The 18,350-nt window shown below is 49.1% G+C and overlaps 1 protein-coding gene across 1 annotated transcript; it reads left to right on the forward strand.

Moving 5' to 3' along the window:
- The first annotated feature begins 11,425 nt into the window (after positions 1-11,425).
- On the forward strand, positions 11,426-13,765 carry LOC140215388 (uncharacterized). Its single transcript, XM_072285974.1, is given in 3 exon segments — positions 11,426-11,753; positions 12,181-12,736; positions 13,095-13,765. Coding segments are annotated over 3 exon segments (1,242 nt in total). The 3' UTR covers positions 13,453-13,765.
- Positions 13,766-18,350: the final 4,585 nt, after the last annotated feature.

Raw genomic sequence — 18,350 nt, forward strand, 5'->3', positions numbered from 1 at the left:
GTTCAGCTGCAAGCGGATCCACACGGCGGACGAGGCCCTAGCAGACGACAGCGCCACAGAGCCGGATTACGCTCGACCGCAGCCTCTGCGCTGGCTAGCAGCAGTCGGCGCCATCGGAGATGTTTTGTTCGATACGTGTTCTGTTCAGTTGCTGCAACGTCACAAATTGGCAGTATGCAAAATGTGTGACAAGGGGTGGGAAAGAGCAGCTAATCAGCAAGCGGTGACCTCCCCGGACGTTGCGTTGCCTCGTCTGTCGTCTGATTGAGGACCATATACTATAAACCGAAATGGTTTTCGCTTTCTAATAAATCAAATGTCTGTATGAAAAAAAAATGTATTTTTATTCTCGAGCTTAAACACGTTCTCAAATGGTAATGTGTACGACTATTACAATTTATCAGGATCAGTTTCTGTGGAAGGTCGATAGGTGGTGTTGCGCACAGCGCGAGAAAAAAGAAAGAGCGGCCTACTCGGCGCACTTTTCAAACTGTCGTCGCACCGAAACGTGCCGCTCGGCCCCCGGGTCTCGGCGCGTCAGAGGGAGCTCCTCCTGTCTTTTATGGAGGAGCACCCCGCCCTCTTGACGCCGTCGTACCCACTGGGGCTATCGCTCACAAAGGCCGACAAGGAGGCGCTGTGGGTCCAGCTGGAGGCGCTGCTGGATGCCGAAGGCCCTGCACGCAAGACCGTGCAGCAGTGGCAGGCCTTCTGGCGGAAGCAGCGGTTCTACGCGGACCAGGCGCTGGCCCTTGTCAGGCAGCAGCAAAGGTGAGTGTTATAGCGGGACAATCTTGGGGCTAAGCAACCCTGTGTTACCATGTGTCACGTGACGGTGGCTTCCCGTCAGTCTGTACCCGGCCTCCGGCAATAAAGGATGTAACATAATTGGCGACGAGGATCGAAATTTAGGCCTGATTAGGCGTGGGGCTAGCCGAAGCGGTTGGCGGTAGGGAAAACGGCAGCTGCACTGGGCACGATTGGGCAATTCGTTCCGACGGAGGCGCCGTCTTGGCCCTTGTATTTGGAGCACCTCGAATTTTTCTTTCAAGCAAACGACATCGACGGTAACGAGAAGAAGCGAGCAACGCTCTGCAGCGTTTGCGGCCCAGCAACCTATGCCATCGTTCGTTCCCTTTGTTCTCCGAATGCGCCGTCGGCGGTGGCCTACGATGAGATCGTCAGGCTTCTCTCAAACCACTTCTCGCCGCGACCGTCGGTGACAGTACAGCGTTTCAAGTTTGGCACGCGTCAGCAGCAGCCCGGTGAGTCAATTGCCGACTAAATCGCAGAACTGCGACGTCTCTCGGAACATTGTGATTTCGGTGCGTCGCTCGACGACATGTTGCGCGAAGCGAGACTCTTCAGCGTCGGTTGCTGGCGGAGCCGAAGCTTACGTTTGCGACAGCTCGGGAGAAAGCCATTATCATGGAATCTGCGCAGCGACAGACTGAGCAAATTCGCGGCAGTGCCACATCGTCTGAAGTATGCAGCGTGAGCGGGAAGCGTTTCGACCCATGTGTTACGAAGGTCTCTGCGCCAGTGACAGCCAAGGAGGGTACCCAGAAGCAGGCTGGTTCGCCTGGGAGCACAAGTGGATGTTTCCGCTGCAAGGGTGCGCATTCGCCAAGCAGTTGCCCATTCATTAATGTGCAGTGCCACTTCTGCAAGCAACGAGGGCACATAGTAAGAGCATGCATCAGGAAGGCTACAGCTCGCGCTTCGGCTGAACCGAACTCTCCGAACGGAAAACGGGCCAATGGAGGCCGTCACAAGAATGCTGCGTCGGACGTATACGACGTATTCGTACTGTCTGGTGAGGAGCCAGCCGTGAGAGTGGAAGTGCGCGTCAACGGAAGTCCCCTAGAGATGGAGGTGGACTCGGGTGCAGTGTGTTCAGTCATCAACGACCGGACTATGCGGAAGCTGCGAATATCGAAAAGGGCGTTGCGCCCAAGTAGCCTTCACCTCCGAGCTTACAATAACAAGGAACTACGAGTGTTGGGTGAACTGACCGTGACGGTGGAATTTAGGGGGCAGGAACATCGCCTGCGATTGGTGGTGGTTAAGGGTGCTAGTATCGGACTTATCGGTCGGGACTGGTTCAAGTCCTTGGGAATAAGTCTGAGTGGCGTTCACAGTGTGTGCGAGCCGAGTAGAACTGGCAGTAAAGGAACAACGGCCTTGCTCAAGAAGTATTCTTCAGTCTTTGAGCCTGGACTTGGGACAAGTAAAGGGCCTCCTGTACGCATAGAGGTGAACCCGGCAGCTCCGCCGCGATTTCTGAAGCCACGGCAAGTACCGTTTGCATTGAGACCGAAGGTCGACGAAGCACTGGACAGGTTGGTGAGCCAAGGCATTTTCCAGCCTGTACGGCACTCGAAGTGGGCAACACCTGTCGTTCCAGTTGTCAAAAAAGATGGATCGATAAGGATCTGCGGGGACTACAAGAGCACAGTCAATCGTGTGGTGCAGTGGGAAACGTATCCTCTGCGAACACCAGAGCAGCTGTTTGCCAGGCTGGCAGGTTGCTCCAAGTTTTCAACGCTAGACCTCGGACAAGCGTATCAACAGAAGACTGTTGATGAAGAAACAGCTGACTTGTTGACGGTTACAACACATCGGGGACTGTTCCGCGTAACCCGTCTTCAATTTGGCGTGGCAGTAGCAGTGGATATTTTTCAGAGGTACATGGAAGAACTGTTGCATGGGATTGATGGTGTGCTGGTGTTCTTGGATGACATCTTGATCGATGGAAGGGATGAGGCACAGCACCATGCTCGTTTGCAAGAGGTGCTCAAAAGAATCCAGGAAGACGGTCTGCGACTGAAATTTGACAAATGTCAATTTTGTGTTGAGGAAGTGCGTTACTTGGGATTCAGCGTGAACTCTGCAGGTGTGCAGCCGACAGAAGACAAGGTGCGTGCTATTCATGAGGCCCCGGAGCCAACATGCAAAAAGGAGCTTCAAGCCTTTTTGGGAGCTCTGAACTTTTACAACAAGTTTCTTAAAGGAGCAGCACATGCCTTGGAGCCACTGTACCGGCTGTTGGACAAGGGTCGTGAGTGGCGTTGGACGGGAGCCGAGGCAGACGCATTTCGCCAGGCGAAAGATCTGCTGCAATCGTCGCATGTTCTTGTGCACTATGATGTCAACAGGCCCCTAGTGCTTGCATGTGACGCTTCCCCGTATGGACTGGGTGCTGTGTTGAGTCATGTGGGGGAAGATGGCAGCGAGAGACCGGTTGCATATGCATCAAGGACTATGAGCGCGGCAGAACGGAATTATGCCCAAACAGACCGAGAAGCGCTCGCCATTGGCTTTGGCATTAAGAAATACTATCAGTTTCTGTATGGGAGGCATTTCAAAATTGTGACGGACCACAAACCCCTCTTAGGACTGTTGCACCATGCCAAGCCCATTCCCCAGGTGCTATCACCACGGATGCTGCGTTGGACCCTCATGTTATCAGCATATGACTATGAAATTGAGTATCGTCCAGCAGAGAAGCTTTCCAATGCTGATGCATTCAGTCGTTTACCACTGAGGTCCAGTAAGGCGGAGGAAGAGGAGCAGCGTCTTTGGGAAGTAGGAATGCTAGAAATGGCACCAGAAGTAACATGGAACTCTAGGAAGGTGGCAAGTTTTACGTCAAGGGACAAGCTGTTGGCTAGAGTCTGCAATTGGGTGCAGCATGGGTGGCCAGAGGGCAAGCTACCGGAAGAGTTTGCAGCATTTGTGATCCGCAAGCATGAACTGTCGGTGTACCAAGGTTGTTTGCTGTGGGGCAGTCGTGTGGTCATTCCAGAGCCAGCTCGACCATATGTCATGGACATTCTTCACAGAGCTCATCCAGGAATTGTCAAGATGAAGGGGCTCGCCAGAGGAGCCGTGTGGTGGCCAGGAATTGACAGAGATGTTGAGCAGAAAGTGAGGGACTGTGCACGTTGTCAAGAATCCAGGTCTGCGCCAGCAGCTGCAAAAATTCATCCTTTGGAATTCACCAAGCGTCCTTGGACAAGAGTACATATCGATTTTGCTGGGCCATTCCAAGACAACGTCTTCCTCATTGTGGTGGACTCTCGCTCAAAGTGGTTGGAAGTGTGCCGAATGACTTCCATGTCGGCAGCTGCAGTTTGTGCGAAGCTTCGTTTTCTTTTTGCTACCCATGGCATTCCAGAGACTGTTGTTTCGGATAATGGAACTTCATTTTGTTCGGAGGAGTTCAGAGACTTCATGTGCCGAAATCAAATCCGACATGTGACCGTTGCCCCATATCACCCTTCTTCAAATGGTCAAGCAGAGCGGATGGTGCGCGAAACCAAGGAAGTACTCAAACGCATGGTTGGAGGCAATATCGACACACGTCTGGCTAGGTTTTTAATGACCCAGCATATCCTGCCTCATGCTACAACAGGCAAAAGCCCAGCCGAATCACTAATGGGCAGAAAACTTTCAACTGTTAGAGCGTCTGCATCCTGACCTGCAGTCCAGTGTGCAGCAGAAACAAGAGCAGGTGATGCAGCGCCGTAACCAGGCAGTGCGACTGTTTGAAGTGGGGGATCGAGTGTTTGTGCGCAACTATCTCTATGGGCCCAAGTGGTTGCCGGGCATTGTGGATTCTGTCACTGGACCAGTGTCGTACTTGGTCGTCACCAAGGATGGACGTCGGTGGAGACGGCATGTTGACCAACTCAGAAGTCGTTCTGCCAGCTACGCATTGGACAGTTCCACTTCTGGAATGTGCGAGGAGGATGAATCGTTGGTTGCTTTCCCGGCAGGGTGTTCCGAAAGTGGCATTCCTTCAAGCCCAGAGGACCCTGGAAGACGGGACCAAAGAGAAATACGAGAGGAGGCTGCAACACCCAGTACCGAACCTGTTTCCTGTGGTGAGGACAGTGAAGTGAGCGCATCCCGGGACCAAAGAGAAATACGAGAGAAGGCTGCAACACCCAGTACCGAACCTGTTTCCTGTGGTGAGGAGAGTGAAGTGAGCGCATCCCTTCAAGTCCAGCGACCACAGCGCCAACGCAGCCGTCCTGCGTATCTGAAGGACTTCGTGACGTAGGGGGGAGGAGTGTTATAGCGGGATAATCTTGGGGCTAAGCAACCCTGTGTTACCATGTGTCACGTGACAGTGGCTTCCCGTCAGTCTGTACCCGGCCTCCGGCAGTACAGGATGTAACAGTGAGCGTGCGCGGATTCGTTTCAGCCTGTCGTCTCATACGCTCGGTTCGTTATTTACAGGGGAACCGGAGGCGGTCAGCGCGCTGGGTTCTACGGCCGCATCCTGCAGCTAACCGGAACCGCGCGGGTGGATTTGTGGGCGAGCCGCTGTGTACGGGCGGTCGGAAGCGGTAAGCACTGGCTTAGAATACTATTATCGGCTAAGTGTTGTGAACTAGCACTTTGCGACCGTCAGAAATTCGGCAAGCGAGGTTCAATGCGACGCGGCCTACGGTGACAAAAAGCGTATTACGATGTGTCGTTTGTCGTGACACGGTGTGTAGCTCGCGTTAGGCGTCGAAAAGATCCGCTTGCGTGTCGCGTCGAGACGGTAAAAAGTGGGTTCATTTGCCTACAAATGTTTAAGAAAAGGTCACCCGGCCCTAACGGTAGTTGACATGCTAGGACGGTGTTGCTTAGAACTTTGTCGGAGTCGGTCGAATCTGCAGTGGTGAAAGGACGCCCGTGAACTTAGATTTTGAGGCATATTAGAGGAATCTACGTGCTCGAAACTGTCTGAGACCATCGACTGAGGGGCATAGCCAGTGGCTGGCGCACCAAACACGCCCCCCCACCCTTCTCGAAGGTCTTTATGTGCATAGCATGCCATGTTTTCAAACACCCCTCGAAAAAAAAAATCTAGCTGTACCACTGCCCCCATTACGTGCAGACTCACTACATTAAACCGTATCAGTTATGATTAGTACCTGTTGGTACAAACATCATTATGCGTGCAGAGTAGTTTTGTGACACATTCTCAACACATGCTTACAGTTGGTCCCCCCAGATGAGAGCGTGCAGGCGCGAGCTCTCGCTGGCGACTTCCGGCGTCCTCAGCCCATGCAGCCATTGCCCGCCCAGCCTACAGTTCCGGTTGGCGAGACGCCCGGCACCAGTGGCTTGCAGGTGAATTTGCACACTTCACATTTCTTTTTTTTCGTTTATTGCACTCGGTGTCCATAAAGCAGAGTCTTACTTGAACGGGCTTTTCAGAGCGTTGCACGCGGTGCCGATGGTGTGGCCGAGCAGGATGCGACCCAGGAGTACCTGAGTGCCCCAGCTCGTAAGTTGGAGTCACGTTGTCCTGTTAGCTGTACCGATATCAACAGTTTAATGGAATCACCCATCGGCATGTGATGCTTTTTACCATGTCAGTCCTGTTCAACATTAGTTACATAGGCTTCTGCTGTGAAAAACTAGCATAACTTGTATGCTTTCAGCACCACATCGCCGAAGGCGCCGCCGAGTGCCGCCGGTGGGTGCCCGTGAGGCTGAGGCCCTCCCACGCATATTGGAACTGCACACCCGCAGAAGTGAGGAGCAGCAGCAAACCAACACGGTTCGTGGATACTATTTCTGTGCACTGCGGATATATCTCAAAAAGAGATAGGATGCAAATGGATGTAGCCGAGAAATTGTTTCGATAACTTTGAAGTACAATAAACAGCTATGCTGCCTTGAAGTTAAACAAAAACTTTACGGCGTATGTGGGCAAATAGAAAATAAGAAAATTTATGGAAGAATATTTGATATTTTACAATATTCGATGGAGCGTCTTTCTATTGGGTATTTCCTTCAAAATTAATTCGTACCAAACATTTACTATTTGCACACCCCTACAGAAAAACAAACCTAAGTATGTAAGGAACTAAATCCTCAGCATAGTCACCAAGCAAAAATGTACATTTCTGCAATTATAACGTCGCATCTGCACGCCTTCTTCGATCATTGGTTGGGGTATGTTTTGCATGCTGGAGCAGTATATAGGACAGAGAATCGCTGATACAGCACAATCGCCCGCCAGGCAAACTGGTGCGTAGCCCTGAAAAGGACTGTTTGGTTTCTTCTTACGAAGAGGTGCTTGGAGGTGTAAGATGCGTTTGAGGAGGTGACAGAAAATGAATTCTGGCACCACTATGGTCTGTCCAAACAACGGGAATTGGTTGTGCGCAGAACTCGGCACCATTGACGGATGCCGCTGGGTCAGTGGATTTTCAGCGGAGAGAAAAGTGTTGTGCACGCTGAGACTCTCCATAAACAGAAGCTCCCAGCAAAGTGTCGGTAGCGAAGACTTCCGAGGTGACATAGGCAACGTATTTCTTCGTTTCCAGCTGATTGCGGAGCTCCGGGATGCGGCGACCCGCCAGGCCGTGGCCCTGGAAGAGCTGGCAACTGAGGCCAGGCTCCACAGGGAGGCTGCAGACAGGCAGGCTTCAGCCCTGGAGGCCATCCTGCAGCAACAGGGCCAGGCGTTGCAGGAGCTGTGCAGCGTGGGGACACTTTCGCGGGCCATTGCAGCGGCACTGCAGCGGCCTGCACAATAATTAATAAAACTTTGTAATCTTTTTTTATCTGCAGCAAACGCTGTTGCAGTTTTTTTTTAAAGTCTGCATTGCATATTTTTTTAAGTCTGCAGCGAAGGTTGTTGTGTATAGTTTTAAATCTGCACCAAAAGGTGTTGTGTGTAGTTTTAAACCTGCAGCGAAGGTGTTGTTTATAGTTTTAAACCTGCAGCGAAGGTTGTTGTGTATAGTTTTAAACCTGCAGTGAAGGTTATTGTGTATAGTTTTAAATCTGCAGCAAGAGGTGTTTTGTATAGTTTTAAATCTGCAGCAAAAGTTGTCCTGTATAGTTTTAAACAAGCAGCAAAGGGTATTGTGTATATGTTTAAACAAGCACCAAAGGTTGCCTTTTTTGTATACTTTCAAAAACATCGCATTCCACATGAGGGCACTTAAGAACTTTGACTTTGCACTAGGTTTTGTGTCGCGACTTCTGAAATACTTGTGGGAGTTTGTTTTTGTGTATTGCTACGACTTTGTTGTGCTATGTGTATGTGTCTGTGCAGAGGAGAGGCAGGCGCCTCTTAATGTCTGTACGTATATTACAAAATGACTCTCTTCTTTCTTTTACCTTATAGTAACAGCAACTTTCTTTTACTCAACTGTATCGTTACGAATGATGTTTATTTACAAGGTGAAACGAGGTCCGAGATGGAAGCTACAGGCCAGGCCCAGCCGGCGCAGAGTACCACGAGATCACGCGCGCACACTCTACTTCCTCTTTCTCTGCCCCAGTCGCGCAGTGCTGCGACAATATTATATCGCGCAGTTCCGATACAACTTCAGTTCTAAGATGGCGCCCATGTCGTGCATTTAATTTTTTTTAAGCATGATTCAGTATTCCCACTTGCCGGCGTTGCAGTCCCGATTCAAACAGGCTTTTTCGGACTACCCGCCAGTTTGTGGGGTGGTCACTTTGGCTCGGTGACAAACTCTGACACCGTGTCCCATTCACAGTTAAGCCGCTGCTTGCGCATAAGTGTTAGGCAACATACTTCATAGGAAAGATAGCAAGTTATTGTGTGCTAAATAGAAGGACAAGAAAGAAGCACATGGCATATGCGCTTGTGTTATGCTTCTTTCTTGTACACAGTTTTTTCCCATGCATAAAAATATGCACAGTTCATCAGGATGGCATTGTGCACAAGCTTGTGCAGCCATAGGGTCATTCATTAAAAGAACACTGTTTCATTCAGATGGGTAGCTAATGCAAAAGATGTTATCGTGCCAAAAATATTGCACCAGACTGGAGAACATAGCAAACTGAGTCGCAGCGTGATGCTCCGGGGAGGAAACAGTGCATTGTATTGCTTGACGTTGACTTGATAATAAGCGACTAATAAATTCACAGTGGCTAATGAGCCCACACCAATAGTCTGCTTGTAAACTTTGGCATACCGACAGCGTTCGTTTCACTTTCTTTTCCCACCTGTGAAAAAAAAATTAACGTACCAAACAGTTGCAGCATTACATTGGCTGCTGCCGACGAGTTCGCAGCAGGCGGCAGCGTACCCTCCGGAGGTTGTCAGCATGTTCGCCCCGTGGTCCTTGAAAAAGGTTCACCACGTGGTTGCGCTGCTGCTCGCCCCTCAGGTACAGCTCCCGCGGTGGTGGCACCCGCATGGGTGGTGCTGGCGGGTCGGCCAGATCTGCAGTCTGCTGGACAGCCGGAGGCACGTCGCTGTCGTCATCGTCCTCTTCCGGGGCAGGCTCACGTGTCACCAAGGCAATGTTGTGAAAAGCTGCACAAGCGGCAATAATGGTCGCCGCTCGATCGGGGTTGTAGAGCAGGGTCCGGTAACGCTGCAAGGACCGGAACCTGCTCTTTAGGACCCCGATGCACCTCTCCACAACATGGCACATGGCGGTGTGCTCCTTGTTGTAGAGGCCCTCAGGGGTGCTGCCAGCTAGATGCCCCGGCACTGGTGTCAAGAGCCACGGCTCCAAGGGATAGCCGGAGTCTCCTGCGCAAGGGAAGGGTGACGGTTTTAGCGATATCTACTTCGCTGTGGCGCACATTTGCAGCACTTACCAAGCAAACATTCACCAGGGCGCAGTTCTGCTTCAAGGTATGCACGGAGAGGGTTCCTACGCCACACACATGAATCATGACAGGACCCCGGGAAGCAGGGGTTGACGTCTTCGATCCAGAGGTCTGCATCGCATGTCTGCAGATTAAAAATTAGTGCAAACAGTTGTCGTACAAGCTCTTTAAAGCACTTTGTTATATAAACCTAACTGAATATCCGCACACTGTGACAGACTTTTCGAATACTGCTATGAACAAATCTCGGACATGGAAGGACTCGTAGTTAAAGTTTCAACACGCGGACTTGTTTTCGTCAAAGCACTGTCAAAGACTAGCCCGCCTGTTAACTGCTCGGAACGTCACAACTTGCCGGCACCCGCGCGTTTATCCACATTACTGTTACATGTTTCAGTTCATGTTCCGCAACACCTCCAACATGAGAAATTGCAGGCACAAAACCGGAATAAAAGAAACTCCTTTAGTGCTATGAAATGGCACATGTATTGCAAGATGTAGCGCCCATCATTAAACATGTGCACACTGAACGAGGACGCAGGACGGCAGCACAGGACAGCGAGTACTGCGGCATAATCCAGCAAGGGCGGCGTTTTGAATCCATCGAAATAGTGAATCAAGCTTCGGTTATACTCCGCGATCGAGCAACGTCAATTTCATGCGCTGTGGAGACCGCTGAGCCGCAGTGTGTCCCGCACTGCAAGATTTCATCACTGTTCCATCGCGATGTACCTTCAAAAGGAATCAATTCCCGTTGGGGATAGATCGAGAATACCGCTCCTACTAGATTCTGTTGCAACAGTCCGAGTGAAACGGAAAATTACTACGACATAAACGAAAAAAAAAATTATCACTAAGGATACAATGCAAGAATAATACTTACGACCATGGTGTTCACGGCGTAGAAACCCTTCCTCGACATATAGCTCTGTGTATCCCCGGGGCTCAGGCCTTGGGGCTGCTGTATGGCGATAAGTGTGCCATCGACGCAGCCGAGCACACCGGGGATCAGTCCGAGCCGCGCAAACGCCGTCTTTGCCCTGGCCTTCGCGGCTTTCGTCTGGGGGAAGTCCACCCACCGCTATTGCCCGCCAACGACAGTTATGGCGTTTGCCACTTCGTGGATGGTGTCGCTGACGGACGACTGTGACAGGCCGATGAATTCTTCACTGCCGACGCCCCGCTGGAAGCTTCCCGTTGCGAAAAACTTCAGCGCGCACAACACCTTCCGCTCAGTAGTAATTCCACTGGCTCGCTGGCACCCGATGATGGGGTCGAGTTCACCGCACAACCAACGCACCGTTTTTTTTTTTTTGAGAAACCAAAACGACGCCGGAATTCGCCTTCCGTCATCTCTTCAAACGCATTTCGCACCTCCACCCGCTCTCCTTCCTCCTCAAGCAACGCCAGAGCAACAACCGAAGTTTCTAATGCAAGCACCATTTTTCTCGAATTAAAATATGAATTGGATCCGAACGTGGTAGTCAGCTGCCGAAGCCACCTTTTGGATCTCATCCAATCCACCAGACGCGCCATGCCAAGCCGGTCTCGTAACAAACGATGATCGCTCCAAACTTCTCAACACCCGTCGCGTTCGGTGCCTAGCAGACGAAATGCTCATTGGGCGGATGATTGACAGGAGCGTGTCGTCATTTTGACGTCACGAAAAAACGGGGCCGCGCCCCGCGGCTGGCTACGTCGGCGCGGAGAAGGCCAATCGCCCGTGCCGGTAACCAAACGAACGCGCCGAACAACCATGTCCGATCGTACCCCTGGTCTGAGAGTTTCTTTCGCGAATTGAGTGTTCGACAAAATGGAGGCCAGCAGAAAGCGACGTTTAGCCGCGATGGATGCTGTTCTGTCAGAGGTTGACGAGGACTTTGATTTGTTTCCACGAAAACAGCGTTGTTGGCGGAAAGACTGGATGGGAAGGAAAGAATTGGGGGTCCAAAACCTGCTCTACGAAGAGCTCCTGAAGACTGACCTCGACGAATACCGGAGGCAACTTCGTGTAAGCAGAGAGCAGTTTCTGCAACTGCTGTCGCGCGTGGGGCCCCGCATACGAAGGGAGGATACCGTTATGCGCCGTTCTATATCGGTGGAAACACGGCTGGAGCTCACACTGCGGTACCTTGCTTCAGGTAAGTGTCACACATTTCCAAGTTATTGCGGAGAGCGCCGTGGGTAATGTATACCAGTTGAAAACTGAGCTTGGTGCTGATCGAAGGCCGCTACACAAGTGTCTTCAAGCGCGCTTGTGTGATAGCGTACAAGCTCAATCGCGCCCGAAATATCCAATGTAGATCCACAGGGTTCGCGTGGAAGGGGTATCACGAGTGCACACAAGTTTTGTATGGCTGCGCTGTCCGCACCGACTTTCTCCATTAACATGCATGAGATAATATTGATCTGTTTACACTTAACTGCACCACTGAATGCGATTGCTTTTCGCTGATACTGTATTCATTTACTGCCCGGAAACAACCAGATATCAGATGTATTTGTACACTTCCTACTTTTTTGTATTCTGCTCGCGAGCAGTTCACTGAGATTTTTTTTTAATTGCAGGAGAGAGTCACTATTCCCTGAGCCGACAGTTTAGGCTCGGCCATTCAAGTGTAAATGACATTATACATGAAACATGTACTGCCACTTACGAGGAGCTGGGAAGCAACTTTATAAGACCCCGCACGGAGGAAGAATGGAAATATGTGATGGAAGGCTTCGATCACAAGTGCAACTTCGCGAACTGCATTGGGGCCATGGATGGCAAGCACGTACTCATAAAGAAGCCACCAAATTCAGAAACTGTTTACAGCAACTACAAGAAAAGCTTCAGTATAATTTTCTTCGCTGTCGTCGACGCAAATCACCGGTTTTTGTATACTGATGTTGGTGCACCAGGCTCAGAAGAAGACACTGCGGTCTGGCAAACGACACCCCTACAGAGAGACGTAGAAAACAGAAGGACAGGCCTGCAAGAACTTGTGAAGGTGTCCAGCTCACCTGATGTGCTCCTTCCACCTGTGTTCGTTGCAGATGACGCATTTCCGATGGGACAGAATTTAATGAAAGCTTTTGGGGGCACAAATCTGGCAGAAGATAAGAAGATCTTTAATTACAGGTAAGATGCATATTGCACATGATGCAGCAGATATCAGATGAAAGCTTGAACTGTAACAATGCATTTTCGCATCTACTAAAGTCTCCTAAGTTGCTTAATTCATACTGCGCATGCTACATTCTGCGTTGGGATGTGCCAATGTTAGCATAAAGCAACTCCACTGTTTCATTTCATTACATGCAAGCTCTTACGGTGTAAACAACTTACTATTGCCAAAATTAGTGACTACTAATATTCAGTGAAGCCTTAATTTCTGCAGTCGTTAGTTGGACTTTGTGTTAGGCAGGTGGTGTAGCATATTTATAATTCCTTTGCCATGCACTTCATGATCTGGATTAACATCTCCTTTACATTTCAGGTTGTCAAGGGCTCGCCGTGTCGTCGAAAACGCTTTTGGGATATTGGCGAACCGCTTCCGGTGTTTCCACACAGTCATCAATGCATTTCCAGAGAAGGTGACTGCCATCGTCAGTGCGGCATGCGTGCTGAACAACTTTCTAGGCAACGATGTCATCAGTGCACTAGACATAAAAGTCGAACCTAACTCTGCTGGGTCACTCCTGTCCGGCCAAGCAGCGTCGCGTGGTAGAATTGGTGCTGTTAGTTCTGCAGTGTGTGATTAGTTGTGTTAGTTCTTCAATGACATGGGCGCCGTGCCGTGGCAGCGGCAGTTTGCCCACTTGGATGTGAGCATCTACAGAAAAGCTCGGAAGTGAATACAAGTGTCAACACTGAAATGTAATGAACATTTTATTTTTCCTGTGTTTTATTAAACTTCCATGTGTCTTTCCATCACCTGCAGCATTTCGACTTGGCATGACACGTGCCTTGTTTTGGGTATCGCCCGCATAGTCGCAGCGACAAGCTTCCCGAAGTGTTCACACGCATCGTCAGTGATCGCAGGTTGTGTTGGCTGAATGTTTACGGCTATTTTCTCGAGCATCTTCTGCCGCTGCGACCAGATGTCTTGACGCGGATAACAATTTCGCCGTCTTTTTCTGGTCGGTGCTTCATTTATATGTACCTGGTACTGCGGAGAGGTCGTTGTGCGGTTCATTCTCTCTCTCCGTGGTGCAGCCTTCATTATCTAGGACAGCGTAATCAACTGTGGCAGCCTCATCCCCCGAGGCAGCCTCGTCTACTGCGGCCGCGTCTGGTGTCTTACCAGCGTCATGTGACATAGGAGGCTGCAACAAAGGGGTTCTGACTCAAATAAATTGTAAAAGAACGAAATTGCTTTCCTGCAGCAAAAACAAAGCAACAACATTTTACTGCGATTACATTAACGCTTGGCAGGACCAAATTCGTTCTGATAACGCGTTATACTGGATGCATCCGAATACGGCTACAAAACGTGCAGTACATTATTGAACACAATTTAATTGTCCTTCTGGGTACAAGATGCATCTTGAAATAACATTTTATATTTAAAGAGATTAGTAACTGGTTGCCTTTTCAAACATACCATTTCTGGCTCAGCCACCTCCTGCAGAGGTTGGCCCATTACAGAGCGGCGTACTTTAACTTTCACCGCATCCAGAAATTTCAATGCCTTGAAAAATTTCCGTCGGCCTGCGTAGACGTCGCTGGCGGGTTGGCCGCTCTTAAGGCCCGTTCACACTACTACAAAAATTCGGCAAGCGAAGCGGATTCGCTCGCCGGAAAAAAAACAGAGCGTGTTCTCATCTGTTGACGAGCGCAGTGGCGGATCCGCCGCCGCTTCTCGCTTTTCCGCAACGACAGCGAGATCTCGCGGCACTTTCTTTTTCGGTTTCGCGAACGAGACGAGAGTTCACGTGAGTGCCTCTCGTTCGCGGGCTTTTGTTGCGTCTGCTTGTATTGCGCCGTTACTGGGCTTCCAGCTGCGAGATACTGAGCACAGCACGATGGCGAGCTTTTCAGAAGACAATGAAATGTCGGAAGAAGAAGAAAATATAGTCACAATTCTCCTCTGCAACTCAATGATGGCTATGCTTCAAGACCTGCGGCGGGCTGAGCAACCAAGATCGCGGTGGCGGCGACGACGGTGGTGGCTCCGCCCGTCCTTGCAGGAGCTGGATAGGTTGGGACAGGCCAACAATCTCTTGCCACTGCATCGCGATTGAGACGTCGAGTACTGCAGGCAGTAAGTATACGTGTCTGTACATGGTGTTTTAACAAAGTTTGACTATGACTGTTACAGCGCTAAACGCACTGCAAAGTGCCTCTCTCGGTTTAAGCTGCTGCTTATTCGCGCTGATATTTGACTCAGAGAAGGCATACGATAGTCTTGCTTTTTTAAATACCACGTTTGGGGGATGTACTTGCCTGAATAGATCAAATTGTCTAGAAATCCGTGTCGCCTGCAGCATTGGCGACCTTAAACGAGCAGCTGTCGCGTATACTGTGGTGCCTTCCGAGTAACGCTTGTTTTGTCTATTCTGGAACGATTTACCTTTGAAGCTGCAATATGTATAGGCACCAAATGGCGCTACCGGGATCAGCTTTGCGTAAGCTGACTGTTCTAGGTCGGCGATGCTGCAGAGGGGCCGATTTCTAAGTAATTCTGATGGAATCAGGCAAGTACATCACCCATACGTTCTATTGAAAAAGCAAAACTGTTGTATGCCATCTCTGCGCCAAATTTAAGCGCCATGAATCGAGTGGTTTAAACGAGAGAAGCATTTCACGGTACATGTTTGGTGTTGCAACACACATGATCGAGCACACAGGGGCGTTGTATGTGCTTTCTTCTCACTGCCGGTTCTCTTTCGGCAGCTTCCTGCGCATGTCACCCAGCAGCTTTTACACACTGATGGAGCTCCTTGGCGCCCGCATCGCAATAAAAGACACGCGGTTTCGCAAGGCTATACCTCCAAACCACCGCCTGGCGCCAGTTCTTAGGTGATGCGAACATATTTGTGCTGTTGTGCACGCCTTGTTGTAGACATGCTGTAATATTGCTTTGATTTTTGTTTTGCTCTAAAAAGAGACTACTAGTCATATCAGGGATACTGTGAAGCTCCTAAGGCATACAGCATAAGTTGAAAGAATGCTAGGAATTCAAAACACATTTCCTTTCATTATTTCGGCGCCTGATGAGTTGGTTCTTCAACTTCATATGGATTACGGTTGGTGTTATCATTCTATCCAGTGAAAACAGCTGCTGGAACTGGAGGTGATTGGATCCATCGCTTTGGAACCACAGCACACATGAAGACTTGCTTAGCGAGTCTAGCTGAATTCGTTTGTCCCTTCTCTTTCCCTTTTTTCAGATTGCTGGCCATTGGCGATAACCTGCGGTCGTCTGCCTTTAATTTCTTGGCTGGCAGCTACACAACGTGCAACCTTGTTTCAGAGGTGTGCCTGGCCATTTGGGAAGTGGTTGGCCCTATATACATTATAACACCATCATCTCCAGATGAATGGTTGAGGGTAAGTTCTTTGATCTCATTTCCTTGCACATACTGCATAGAGCGTAAACCACTGACAGTATCGACAAAATGTAATTTAGGCACTGAAGCTTCGTGACCACCGTCCTTGAAACTAAAGCGATCAGTACCAAAAAGTCTGCATGAAAGCATACCTGTCAAAATAAATAATTTCAGTATCATTGTCGAGGGTGCAAATCACTACTACGACTTCTAGGACTGCTATTCTACATGATGCATGATACACATCCCCTGTCGGAGGTTATCTTCGAGGCTTATGCTTAACATATGAAATGCGTTTTTTTTCTGCCCTAAATTTAGGTCTCCGAAGAGTTTGAGCGCCTCTGGAACATGCCACACTGCCCAGGCGCAATAGATGGAAAGCATGTCAGTATTGAGTGCCCGAACAATTCAGGCAGTGTGGACAGAAACTATAAAAATGCTTTCAGCAAGTCGATGCTTGCGATCAGTGATGCACAATACAGGTATGGAAGTACAGTTGCTTTACTCACAAGTGCTTGGAGCTGTAGTATATGCTGTGCCTGGCTGATTTTCATTTCTTGGTAATTGCCAGCTTTTTTGTGTGTAGTGGTGGGTCTCAATTCCAGAGAGGACGATGTCATGTGGTAGATGCATAAGAATCATATACGGCCTCTAAGTAGTCATCTGTAGTGTTAATTTCAGAAAACAACCAGTAAGGGATGCTTTCTTAAGAACTTATAATGAAAATGTTTGTTTCCACTCCACTCTTAGGTTCTTGTTTGCAGAAGTAGGCCACAATAGCAGCGAATCAGATGGGGGTAGTTTTGGCCGGAGCCCATCCTTCAAGAGAGTTGATCAAAGCCTGCAAGGGATTCCTGAAGACTCTCTTTTAGCCGACATTGGCAGCACGCCCTACTTTTTTGTAGGAGACGAAGCGTTTCCTCTGAAAACCTACCTCATGAGGCCGTATGCAAGCAAGAATAAGTGATACCATTACCTTCGTCATTACTTGGCCATTACAGTACTAGCCATTAGCTAGATCTCGAGGAGTCATTGTACACACCTTTAAGAGTCTTGTAATATGGTATTATATGTGTCATCAGCCAGTGCTGCAAATTTATGTAAATGGGGGATTGTATACAAACATGGAAAGATCCTTTTCCTCTATTAACCTAAACCATTATAAATCTTGCCATTGCAGTTATTTCTGACAGGTAGTGATTATCTGTAGCGCATTTGTTGCGGTAAGCATATAGTGTGCTAGAACTTGGGGATAACTTATACGTGCAAATTTACACAACTTTCTAAGAAACTGAAGCGGCACTCCTTCTGCAGGTCTACCCCCATCTGTGTCAGACTCTAAGTCATCTTCTGTTGGTGTCTCATCAAGATGGCTGGAAAAATGAGTGTGTAAATGTCACGTGTGTACAGATTGCATTGCATTTCAGTGATTGCAGTCTTCTATGCCTATATTATAAGTTGTTTACCTTTCAGTTGCAGCAGATGCTGGTGTTGCTGGGCCACTTGACGGAACTGAGGAGCTAGAAGTTCCCGGCAGCTCAGCTTGGTCCTGGAGATTTCTATTTCCAGAGCACAACAGTTATTAAATGAATAAACCTGTAATTATTTGACGGCCAAAGTTTGGGCAATAACACTGTGATGCATTCATTTTAGATATAGTCATGACTGGCAGGAGTCACAACCTGTACATTATAGAAAGAACGTTGTTTAGGAACTTACTTTTCAGAAAGGATGTCTAGGTTTGAATAGAGCCTGCAAAAATATATTTACACATAAGGAGAGCACTATAAAAGGTTGCTAACTTGAGAGTGTAGGTTTTGTTCCCTCCTGGGTTTTTGCGTGGATAACATATAACCAGCAAGGCTACAAACGCTCGTGTAGATTTTGGAAAATTGCTCCACTCACATTGGCTCTTCTGAAACTGGCTCCATGATGGCTTGCATGAGAAGAAAGTGTTTCCACTTGATAGTGGCGACGTCTGCGGCACGGCTCCGCTCTTCATGCTTGTTCTTATTTGATTTCTAATTTTCGCGAATGTGTCCTTTAGGTTTTTAATCTTTTTTGACACATCGAACCTCCGGAGAATAAAAGGCACCTTTGTCAAGTAGAATGAAGCGAACTATTCGCTTTCATTCGCGCTCTTTCTAACTGTCCAGCGTAGCACCTACGATAATTTTTAACGGCTATTTACTGTGCTCTGT

Source organism: Dermacentor andersoni, chromosome 1, assembly GCF_023375885.2.
Source record: "Dermacentor andersoni chromosome 1, qqDerAnde1_hic_scaffold, whole genome shotgun sequence".
NCBI lineage: Eukaryota > Metazoa > Arthropoda > Arachnida > Ixodida > Ixodidae > Dermacentor > Dermacentor andersoni.